At 45.7% G+C, this 12,259-nt stretch overlaps 1 protein-coding gene across 1 annotated transcript in view; it reads right to left on the bottom strand.

Annotated features, from left to right (window-relative positions):
- DNAH9 (dynein axonemal heavy chain 9) overlaps positions 1-12,259 on the bottom strand; it is a 342,468-nt gene that overhangs the window by 286,283 nt on the left and 43,926 nt on the right. Inside the window, exons 13-15 of the mRNA XM_086686045.1 lie at positions 9,484-9,739; positions 7,823-8,064; positions 1,859-1,994 (exon numbers count right to left, since the gene is read on the bottom strand). Coding sequence (XP_086542171.1) covers positions 1,859-1,994; positions 7,823-8,064; positions 9,484-9,739 — 634 coding nt within the window. The remainder of the gene's footprint in view (positions 1-1,858; positions 1,995-7,822; positions 8,065-9,483; positions 9,740-12,259) is intronic.

The following is a 12,259-nucleotide window of genomic DNA, read 5'->3' as shown; positions in this document are numbered from 1 at the left end:
CTTCATAGACCAGGTTGCGTTGGGTTTACAGGAGGTAAAAGACTCACGAGACTGTTTTGACCGTGAGATTTCTGTCCCAGGCGCTCTCATGAGAACCGAATCCCTACATGAGACGGAATGACAACGTCGTGACCGTAAAAACCAGATTGTCTCAGTACAGGTCAGTCACTTGGGGACTCAGGAGAGGGAAGAGCATTTCTCGGTAGGGTGGGTAGCATCTAACCTGGGCAGGGTTTGCATTCTGAGAGGCGACAGGGAGTCCGGCCCCAAGCCCTGGGAACGGTCCTGGTCTCACTAAGCACAAAGAAGTGGAAATGATAAAGGAAGCAGGGGAGACAGCCCAGGTCGGGAGAGCTAGATGGGCACCGGTCGTGTGTGGAGTCACTATGTTTAGGGACCATTTCTTATGCAGTGCCTATGGCAAGGGTGTTGGGGCATCTTCCCGGACCTTCTAGAGGACATTTGGTTGGTTCTCTATGATGAGCACTGTCAGCACTGCTCCCCAGAAGCCAGTTCTCTGGTCTCAGTGCCTGCGCTCTGTGCCCCACTGGCTACTCGCCCCCGGGCTCTGGAAGGTGCCCCCCACCCCACCCCGCCACCCCAACCTTCCTGACTATACTGGAGGCTGTTTCTTGCTGCCTGATCTCCTTGATTTGGAGCTTCCTGCAACCCTGCAAACAAAGACTGTGCCTCTGACCTCAGTCACTCCACTTACCAAGACCACATGGGGTTTGCCTCTCTGAGCTACACCCAGCACCGAGCCTCGCTTCCGTCTGTATTCTCAGCCCAGGGGCCTGCACCTGCCGTCTTCTTTGGGCTGGGTATCTGGACACTGCCCTTGACCTATCCATTTGACCTCTGGATTCTCTCCTTGGGTTGGACTTAATATCTTAAACTCTCATCTCACCTTTATCCTGTGGCTTCAACCTATTCCCCTCGGTCTTCCCCTTTTGATTCATTCTTCAGGGTGATCCTTGCTAAGCTGCTCAGAAGCTATCAGGATATGAAGGGTTGGTTTTGTTTTTGTAAGGAGGCTTCGTGCCCAGTGTAGAGCCCAATGCGGGCCCTGAACTCACCACCTCAAGATCGTGACCTGAGCTGAGATCAAGAGTCGGACACCCAAATGACTGAGCCACCCAGGCGTCCCAGAATGTGAAGGTTTAATTCAGCTTCTTCCTGAATGCTTCCACTCTTTCCATCCCATGACTTCCTAGCCAAAGTTGGCCCTGACTGTATCCTCGACACTGTGCACCTTAACTCAGTTCTATCCATCAGAAATTCAAAACGATTTTTAACCACTTCAGACAATGCCCATTACCCTTCTTAACATTCCTTTTCCTCCTGAAAGTGACCTCATCCCCAGCTGGTCTGACCCTTTTCACACAGAAACACTCTGTTTCTTCCACTTAACCTGGCTACTGCCTGTGTTCTCGAAAGGCCACAGAAAGAGAGTACATTAAGCTTGAAGGCACAAAACGTCCCCCTCCCAATACCACGAGGCAAGTCCAGACTCGAACCCACAACCCTGAGATCAAGAGTCACACACTTTCCCGACTAAGCCAGCCAGGCACCCCCTGAAGCTTTATTTGGATTGAAGTGGCATTTATGGTTTTGCTTTTGCTAAGGGCTTCACTATCTGAGAGCCTGGTTTATCACCTGAGTTTTAAAGAGAGAGAAATCTTTTCTCTGGGAACAATGCAGAAACTCAATACCTTTGCTATTCTCCTGTGTGTAGCTCACAAAACGTCCACAACGTTTTGGGAAAAGTCACAAAGCACTCGATCACACTTCATTTTTGTTCAACAGGTGCCACTGTTATCTTTGTGGCAATAACACACATCCATAAGCCAGTACATACCGGTGTTTTCCAGAAGGTATTTGAGGGAGCACTCAATGGCAAGAAAAAATCCATCCAGCAACATATCATCTATGTACTTAACATAAGCCTTCCAGATATTAGAGGTTGGGTCCGCGGCAAACAGACCTAGGTTTTCCTACAAAATAAAGAAGAACGGATTGAAACCATGTTGAATAATATGGAAGGACTGGTCTAGTTCTCATTGACGGGAATGAAAACAACCTAGAGGGGGGAGAAAAGCATTCTCGTGAAAAGTTTGCTATCACATGGATGTTGAATCCATACTGTCTAATGGGTTTAATCGTTGATCGAAAGGATCACAAAGTCAATCCGTGAAGGGCCGATGGGGTCTCATCCTGTCCCTGAAAAAGGAGGAGGGGGCCGGGCCACTTTCCCAGGAAAGATGGGACATGGGGTATTGATTTAGAAGTGCTGACGGGTACGCCGTGGAGAAGCGATATCAAGACGGGAGTCAGGGCAGAGAGAAAAAGGGACGCTATGGATAGAGGGCTTGGTGATTGAAGGCGTGTAAGAACTTTGGGGTTCAAGCAAGTAAAGCATTTCCTGGCGAGTCCTCAGAAATGAGCTGGAGGGGTTTGCTCAGGGCAGTTGCCATTGAAAGCAGCCGGCTGAGTGATTTAGAAAACGTACACACATCAAGGAATGCATGCGTGCTCTCTCCCTCCTCCCTGGTCTGCTGGCGTGGGGCACACACATCCCACCTACCGCCATCATTTTCATCATTAAGCCTTCTGACATCGACTTTCTACTTATCGCACATTTTCAAAGAAAGTGGTAACGACTCTGAAGAGGTACGTTTTTTAGGCGGCTCACGCCCCTTTACAAACATTTCCACGTACAAACCCCCCTGAATTAAAAAAAAAAAAAATCTCATAGCAGCGCCTGGGTGGCTCAGTGGGTTAAGCCTCTGACTCTTGATCTCTGCTCAGGTTCACGACCTCACTGTTGAGGAGATCGGACCCGATACCCGGCTCTGCACTGGAAGTGTGGAGCCTGCTTGATATCCCCTCTCACTCTTTCTCTGTGCATGCAGAGCGCGTGCATACCCTCCTCTGCGCGTGCTCTCTCCCAAAAATAAATTTAAAAAACCTCATTCTTTATTAAAAATTTTTTAACGTTAATTTTTGAGAGAGAAAGAGAACACAAGCAGGGGAGAGGCAGAGAGAGAGGGAGACACAGAATCCAAAGCAGGCTCCAGGCTCCGATCTGCCAGCACAGAGCCCGACGCGGGGCTCGAACCCACGTACCGCCAGATCGTGACCTGAGCCGTCAGACGCTTAACCAACTGAGCCACCCAGGCGCCCCTCATAGATTCTTAAATGCAGAGAACTGAGGATTGATGGAGAGACATGGGTGGGGGATGGGCTAGATGGGCATTAAGGAGGGCATCTGTTGGGATGAGCCCCGGCTGTTGTATGTAAGTGATGCATCACCAAATTCTACTCCTGAAACCAATGTTGCACTGTGTGTTAACTAACTAGAAGTTAAATAAAATATTGGAAAAAAAAAAAGTCTCACGATCCTGTCTTTACATGATAAAACTCTAAAATTCCCAAAATGCATTAACATACCCCTTTCCTTCCTATGGGTAGAAGAGTTTCTGAATGATTTAAAGCCCAACATCACACAAATCACAACACAGTGACAATAGAGAGTTGTTCTCGGGTATTAGAAAGCCCGTATGTCTGTTTGCTTCTTTATTGTGTAAAACGTTCAGTTCTGACTGCTTTGTACGGTTTTATCTCCTCAACGTCATGCTCTCAGTATAGCTCTCCGTACCTTTCGACTCTTTACCTCAAATCTACTATGGTCTGGGGCGGGGGGGAGGCAAACTATTGGAATTTCTGTGAACCAAGAAGAAATGGCTCCAGTTTCTGATTCTCTGGCCAAGACAGAGGGGTCAGATCAGACCTGTCCGTCCGCGACACAGATGCAGCTATGGCAGATGCAGCACAAGAAACCATTCTTGGGGGGCAATTAGATAACAGGAACACGGGGTTGTGCTCCTCGGGATAAGGGAAATACACACACACACACACACACACACACACGCGTGCGCGGTGAGTTTCACAAACCACCTGGCTCCCGACCTAGAGGCACTTTCCCAACCATGGCATGGAGAAGTAGACCGCAGTGACAGGGTCCTTCCTGATGGGCAGAAGACCACCCAGCAGTTGGGGTTTGGGGCTACTGAGATTGCCGAATCTTCTGGAGTCTCTGGGTGGTAAGCCGCACATCCTTAGGGCCAGACTCTGCGAGGCCTGGTGGAGAACAGTTGCCAGGGTGCCGTGAAGCTGCATGGAGACTGTGTGGGCCTGCGGTAATATATCTGGGAATATCCGGTAATATATCTGGAAAATATCTGTGTGCCTTCGGACATAAATGAGGACATCTTACAGATAGCCCAGGCACATTCTGCTGAGCCCCCAGCAACACTGTGCTTGGGGGTTAGAGCTGCTTTGTCCTAGAGTCAGGCCCCCTCGGACCCACCCTCACAAAGCTTAAAACCGAGCCTCGGCAGGACCAGCTGACCCACCGGTAAGTCAACTGCCTGCCAAGGCAAAACACGAACCCTTTAAGGGGACTAACACTCAGATCCTAAAGTGGCATCCGACATGACTAAGATATAATACAAAAAAATCACTAGACACGCAAAGAAGCAGGAGAGTGTAACCGAGAGAGGAAACAGTCACCAACAACATACTCAGCAAATAGCCGCCATACCAATCCGGGGATGCCTGTTCCTAAGACTTGTTTCATGGAGACAAAAAGGAACTTCTGTCACATTAAAAACAAAAACAGACGCAGAAAATAAAACGGATGTTAGAATCAGGAGACAAGCATGGCATAATTTGATTAGAAACTCAAATTTGGGGCGCTTGGGTGGCTCAGTGGGTTAAGCGGCCGACTTTGTTTGGCTCAGGTCACGATCTCACGGTTCACGAGTTCGAGCCCTGCCTCGGGCTCTGTGCTGATGGCTCGGAGCCTGGAGCCTGCTTCGGATTCTGCGTCTCCCTCTCTCTCTGCCCCTCCCCCGCTCATGCTCCATGTCTCTCTCTCTGTCAAAAATAAATAAAACATTTAAAAATTTTTTCTTAATTAAAAAGAGAAAAAAGAAACTCCTCAAATTTAATGAAAAACAGGTTCAATAAGCCCACATACTCCAAGCTGGGTGAACAGAAAATAAACCTATTTAGGCACATTGTAGTGAGGCAGAAAAAAGAAGTCCAAGGATTTTTTAAAAAAAGAATCTATTAAAAGAAGCCTGGGAGAAACAATACTCTGCATATACAGGAGCAAAGACACCAAATGCAGCTGGCTTCGCATCAGAAACATTGGAGGGGAGGAGACAAGGAAATAACTTTTGTAGGGAAAATAAAACCGTCTATGCAGAATTCTATATCTAATGAAACTATCCGTCAAGACCAGAAGTGAAACAAGGACATCTCAGATACACAAAAACTGAGAGAATGTGTCGTTAGCAGACTGGAACTGCAAGAAAAAGTGAATGGAGTTCTTCAGGCTGCAGAGAAATGACTACAGGTGGCAAGTCAGTTTTACAGAAGAGGGAAAAAAAAACAAGTCTGGAAATGGCGAGTATGTGGGTGGATCTAAAACACCAGAAGTATTTTTTTCTTGAGTTTTTTTCTAACGTTTATTCATTTCTGAGAGATGGAGAGAGACAGAGTATGAGTGGGGGAGGGGCAGAGAGAGAGGGAGACACAGAATCGGAAACAGGCTCCAGGCTCCGAGCTGTCAGCACAGAGCCCAGTGTGGGGCTCAAACTCACAGACCGTGAGATCATGACCTGAGCTGAAGTCAGACGCTTAACCGACTAACCCACCCAGGAGTCCCTTTTCTTGAGTTTTTAAGGCAAAAATATAGACTACTCTACAAGGCCTGGGATTTAGTGTGGGATTTGTTACACACACACACACACACACACACACACACACACACACACACACACACCCCAACAGTACCAAAGATGAACGGGGGTGTTTGAATTGAACCATACTGTGGCTACGTTCCTATATTTCATGGGAAAACAATCACTGATTGTAATTAGAGACCTATAACCCACAACAACCATTGCAAATGTAATGCAATGACAGCATCATTAAAGTAAAAGATGGAATACCCATTGAGAAATCAGATTAGGATATTTTTAAAAATAGAGAATAACAGGGGCGCCTGGGTGGCTCAGTCAGTTGAGTGTCTGACCTCAGCTCCGGTCATGATCTCGCGGTTTGTGAGTTCGAGCCCCACGTCGGGCTCTGTGCTAACAGCTCAGAGCCCGGAGCCTGCTTCAGATTCTGTGTCTCCTCCTCTCTCTGCCCCTCCCATGCTCATGCTCTGTCTCTATCTCTCAATAATAAATAAACGTTAAGTAAAAAAAAAAAATAGCAAATAACAAGAAGGAAGGAACAGAGGAGCAGAACAACACAACAGAGATGAAACAAACAGGAAATAGCCAGATGGTAGGGCTAAATCCAAGCACAGCCATAATTACACTAACCGTAATAGTCTAAACAACCCAGTTAATAGGCAGAGTTGTTAGGAAAGTAAGTTTCTACTATACTGTCTATAAGAGAAGGAATCAGAAAGTCATGATATTATAAATGTGTCTGTATTAAAAGAGCATCACAAACTTGATGAAAACTCGGACCGCACTAAAGGTTTAGTCAAATCACCCAAAGTCACAGGCGGAGATGTTAACACGGCCCTTTCGGTAATTGGTAGAACAGACAGACAAGAAATCCTGAAACCATACAGAGGATCTGAACAACAGTATCAACCACTTTGAACTTTAACGGAGATTCATAGAGCACTACACCCAACAATGGAAGAATGAAGGCATTGTCAAGTGTACAAGGAATGTGCAGGAAGATGGGACAGTATTCTAGGTCATGGAACAAGTTTTGGTGAATTCCAAATGATTTGGATCTTACAGAGTACTTTCTCTGGCCACAACTGGACTGAACTCAAGGTCGATTTCACTAAGCTATCCAGAGAAGCCCTGAACATATGGAAACGAAACAGTGTGCTTCCAAATGACCATTAAACAATGAGTCACGAGCAGAAAAATTTAAGAGTGAATGACAATGCAAATGAGGCACATGAAATTTGTGGAATGCCACTAAAGTACAGCTAAGAGAGAAAATTACATCAAATGCTTGTATCAGAAAAGAAGAAAGGCTTAGAATCAATACCCTAAGTTTCTGCCCTTGGCGGGTAGGGGGAGAATGAAAAGGGGAGAACAACCTCAAATTAAGGAAAGAAAGGATAAAGCACAAAGAACAGAAATTAATGAACTAGAGGGGCGCCTCAGCGGCTCAGTTGGTTAAGCGTCCGACTATTGATTTTGGCTCAGGTCACGATCTCGCAGTTTGTGAGTTCGAGCCCCGAGTCGGGCTCCGAGCTGACAGTGCAGAGCCTGCTTGGGATCCCCTCTCCACCCCCTCTCTACCCCTCCCCTGATCGTGCTCTCTCTCTTGCTCTCTCAAAATCAAGAAATAAAACTTAAAAACAAAGAAATTAATGAATTAGAAAACAGATAAATAAAATTAACAGAGTCAAAGTACAGCATGCTGTGATTCAAACCACAGCTAATCAAAAATAGCAACTCTGATCCATTACGGACTCTAGGGTTCTGTACTTGGCATCTCCTTCTAGGTCCTCGGGGTTTGGCGTGGGACTTAGGTCATGCGGTGACACCGTTACGACAGTATTAATTTTGACACACTGGTACCAGAATGTGACTTTTCTCTCTACCGATCTGTTAGCTTTAGTTCTCTCGCTCGCACTATAAACTTCTACCCTGAATGCAGAAGTCACGGGATCTGTTGAGCGTTCTAATTTTCAAATCACTTACTGCATCCAAACACTTCCTGACGCTTTCCCTCTGCTAGTGGTAGGCGCATCCGACAGGCTGGTTATTACCTGAACGAGGGCATGAATCTTAAGTCCAGATTCTTTGATGAGATCGTAGTATTTTTCCATCCGGTTGCGCTGGTCATCCATGGAAAGGAGACATTCCTTTTTTCCATCTTTTCTCTTAAATATCGGAGACACCCATGTTTTCATGATGTTTTGAATCTCTTCCACGTTGTCTTGGGCTTTCTGAATCCTTTGTTCGAGATCATGAACGCTGTCGGTGATTTGAATGACATAATCCCAAATGCCTGCTCCCCAAAAGAAATACATTTAATTGAAAGAGTTAAAGGTCTAGTCGCTACGGAAGGTACGGATTTAATATCTGTAGGTTTCAAAAGGCTTTCTTGCACAAGTTATTTTGTTAGCACCGGAGTCTTTTTCTTCCTGGCTGTGTTGAAAAGCCAATGTTTACCATCACCCTGCTTATGGAGGAAAAGAAACGAGGAGGTAATGCTTACCAACCAAGTGCACAGAAATCGTCATAGTTGCTGGGGCACACCAGTGCACCATCATGATTGTACTTGGGTTATGGACCTTCTGAAAAGCACTTTCGCCTCATTAAATGTTGAAAACAGGGGCGCCTGGGTGGCTCAGTCGGTTAAGCGGCCGACTTCGGCTCAGGTCATGATCTCGCGGTCCGTGAGTCCAAGCCCCGTGTCGGGCTCTGTGCTGACAGCTCAGAGCCTGGAGCCTGCTTCCGATTCTGTGTCTCCCTCTCTCTCTGACCCTCCCCCATTCGTGCTCTGTCTCTGTCTCAAAAATAAACATTAAAAAAAAATTAAAAAAAAAAAACGTTGAAAACATTGCTCCCTCTTGCACATAAAATAAAGTTCTAACTCGTTTAATATGGCGTTCCAAGACTTCTGTGAGTTGATGGTGACCTCCTTTGCAAACATGAACTCTTTTGAGGACTCTAATGAGAATTAATCTCCCTCCCCTGTGATTTGGCACACTTTATTTTTAACTCTGTGAAGGCTTTTTATCATAGCCTGTCTTGGGTGATTTATGGTTGTACATATGTCTGTTGGTCCCACTAAACGTGAGTTCTTTGAGGGTAGGAGCCACGTCCCATACACCTCATATTCCAAGTGCTGTTGAGGTCCCTTACATAGTACCCTGCAAAAGTTAATCCATCAATGAAAGTACTGAATTGGAAGAAACACAAGAAATAAATCATGGTACCCTCACTTAAGATGTCTACAATCTAGGGGTGCTTGGCTGGCTCAGTCGGTGGGACATGGGACTCTTGATCTCAAGGTCATGAGTTTGAGCCCCATGTTGGGGGTGAAGATTATTTAATAAATAAAAAAAAAGTTTTAAAAAAAGGTGTCTATATTTTAGTGACAAAAATTAAGTGACAGTGATAATATAAGAAAAGCCCTCATTCACGGAGTGCCCAATATATGTTGGAGACCTCAGGGTATGTCACACAAACCCTGAGCCTCCCCAAACGAGGTGGTGGCAACATCTTCTCAGTCTACCAATCATATCCAAAGAGAAGGAAGAAAAGGAATTCTTGCCTTCTCTGCTTTGGATACATGTCTCAGAGGCTAGGCTTGTGTTTCAAGCTCAAATCCGGTTACTGGGGGAGTCATTCAAGTTCTACCAACTTTATCAGGATCCTGACCCCCAACCCCCTCCCCAGATTCCAGGCAGTGCCCTGCTACCTTCCGTTTTCCAGTTCAGAGTCTCTTCTGCAGCTTTCAGGCAGAGATCGATATTCCCCAGCTCTTTCTCCAGCAATGGCAATTCCACCTCTACAAGAGTTTTCATAATCTTGTTGTACCAATTCGCCATCAGTTCCAACTTCGCCACGAGCTGCCGATAGAATTCCCTGGAGGAGAACATGGCTGCTGCTGTCTGAGGAACATGTCGCATCTGCCTCGATTCAAGATAACTCATTTCCTTCAGCACTGAAGTCAGCTGGAAGAGCAAATTGGCATTAAAGTGGTTACAGCTCCGTGGCAGTAAAGGGTGGCAATCATCAGTCAAGGACTAGAAAACCCCAGGAGCCCAAAGACCTTCGTAACGGGTCCCTTCGTAACGTTTGCTCCTACCTGCTCCTTCCGTCTAGAGAAGGGAAACTGAGTTTTGAAATTGAGAAAGCAGAGGACTCAGACGCAGCAAGGCTTACCAAGTCCGTCAAGTCCGTCAATCCCAAAGAGTAACAAAAACAACGCTGGACAGATTACCCTGATGCTTTCGGGCACATGGCTGATGCAGTGACGGGCTCACCCCAATGAGGTCACGCACACACAGACACGGACAGAACTGAGAGGAGATGCTATTGTACGAGTTTAATTGTTAAATGGAACCATTGGAAACAGCCCTTCGTTTCTGTGAGCCTGTGCCGGCACGCCTTTGTGTCACCCAGGCCTCTCTGAACGTCTGTGGGCACGGAGTTCAGTGGAACTGAAGGGTGAGAGGCGAAGCAGACGTGGGCCAATGGAAAAAGAGACCTCTGGCTGGGTTGCTAGGTATTGCGGTCTTCGCTATTTATTGCGTTTACCTCTGAACCCACGAGGACAGATGTGTATTAGTGTGGGCAACAAAACACCCCAGAGATACTTCCCACCCGCCTCCCACTCCCCTCCCCTTTGGATGGAGACACCTGGGCTCCCAGCTCTCCTCACAGTGGCTCTTGGGTCAGTGCTCCGCTGCGGCCCACCCTACTCAGGATGAAGGCAAATGCTAACCATCTGGTGGGGAAATGGCTTCAGTCTCCTACTTTGTTTGAAATAAGCTCAAGACGGATATTAAAAATTTAAGTGTAAAAACTGAAAACAGAAAATTAAAACATCAGGGCTACTTATATAATACTGAGGTGGAGAAGGCCCTTCCAAACATACAACCGGAAAATAAAATATAAAAGGTTGCAGGCATTAAATATCGTTCACGTAATAAAACGGCACATTTCAACAGGTCTGAAACATATGCAATGGATTTCTTAATATGGGACAAATATTTCCCAAATATTCTAACAAATTCACAGGAAAAGAGGGCACTTCCACTCCGAAGTGGGCAAGAGACACGAACAAGTGATTTGTAGAAGAACTATGACTGGCCAATGAACAGATGAGAAGGTTCTACTTTACTAGTGGCCAAATAAATACAAATTAAAACAATGTTGAGAACTATATTTAGTTCAACAGGCTAGGGGTGATTTGAAGAAATGGATATCTTCCTGGAAGAGATATGACCGAGTTCCATCTTCCTGAAGAACCAATTGATGATGTATATGTGAATCCTCACAATGTGAACACCCTTTACCCCATTTCCAGGCCTTTATCCCACATAAATCATCGAGGACGGGCACAACAATAACTAAGAATGTTTCCTGTAGCTTTATTTATACTGTATTTTATTTCTTTCCAACATGCTTCAATGTTAAGATTCTCTATTATTTCATTTCCAACTAGGGAAGAAAAATGCGGTTAAACTATAAACACGTGCCATTTTCAGAGATGCGAAGACATAACAAAAAAAGAAAAAGTATATCTTTCGATCAGTGAAATACAGATTGATAAAACGAGAAAATAATTTCAATATCCCATAATAGGGCATTTAAAACACTTTATTTATTTATTTATTTATTTATTTAAAAAAAATTTTTTTTCAACATTTATTTATTTTTTGGGACAGAGAGAGACAGAGCATGAACGGGGGAGGGGCAGAGAGAGAGGGAGACACAGAATCGGAAACAGGCTCCAGGCTCTGAGCCATCAGCCCAGAGCCCGACGCGGGGCTCGAACTCACGGACCGCGAGATCGTGACCTGGCTGAAGTCAGACGCTTAACCGACTGCGCCACCCAGGCGCCCCTAAAACACTTTAAATAATTTGCAAAAGAATTTTTTTTTTCTGGCCCCAGAGGGGCAGATCTGATCATGTCCCTCTAGAATGATACACGTGTTACTGTCCATTCTTACTAGCACGGCCACTGTCATGTTGCTCAAAGCTGGAAACAGGGACACATACAGCTCCTCTTTGACTTGTGTTTGGTTGTCTCCCCTTAACTCACTTTATAATTCAGGTATTCCCTCTCCCCCTTTCTTCTCTTTCACTCTCTGCTCTTTCCTTCTATCACCTATGAACACTTCGAAAGTGCCTACTATGTGCTGCACATTAGGAGAGAGAAAGAGTCCTTGCTCTGGCGTATACAGAGGAAGAGTGGTCCATCCTCAAAACTGTCTCGTCCTGAGGGCTTCATTCCTACAGTTATAACCTCTGGACTGTGGCTTCGTGGGTAACCCAGTCCCTCCTCTGTTTGGGCATTTAACAATCAATATTGCTCACGGTGAATGCCGATAAAATTATGCCAAGGAGTTAAATGAGTCAAACGACAGGCTTATGTGCTACCAAAGTGAAGAAATGGACCCTCCAACCCCCTTTGTTGACTCTGATCGCTGTCAGAGTCGATGTTCTATTTAAACTGTAATTTTCTC

Source organism: Puma concolor, chromosome E1 (assembly GCF_028749965.1).
Source record: "Puma concolor isolate L17-30 chromosome E1, mPumCon1.1.hap2, whole genome shotgun sequence".
Lineage (NCBI taxonomy): Eukaryota > Metazoa > Chordata > Mammalia > Carnivora > Felidae > Puma > Puma concolor.
This window is presented reverse-complemented; position numbering and strand designations above follow the sequence as displayed.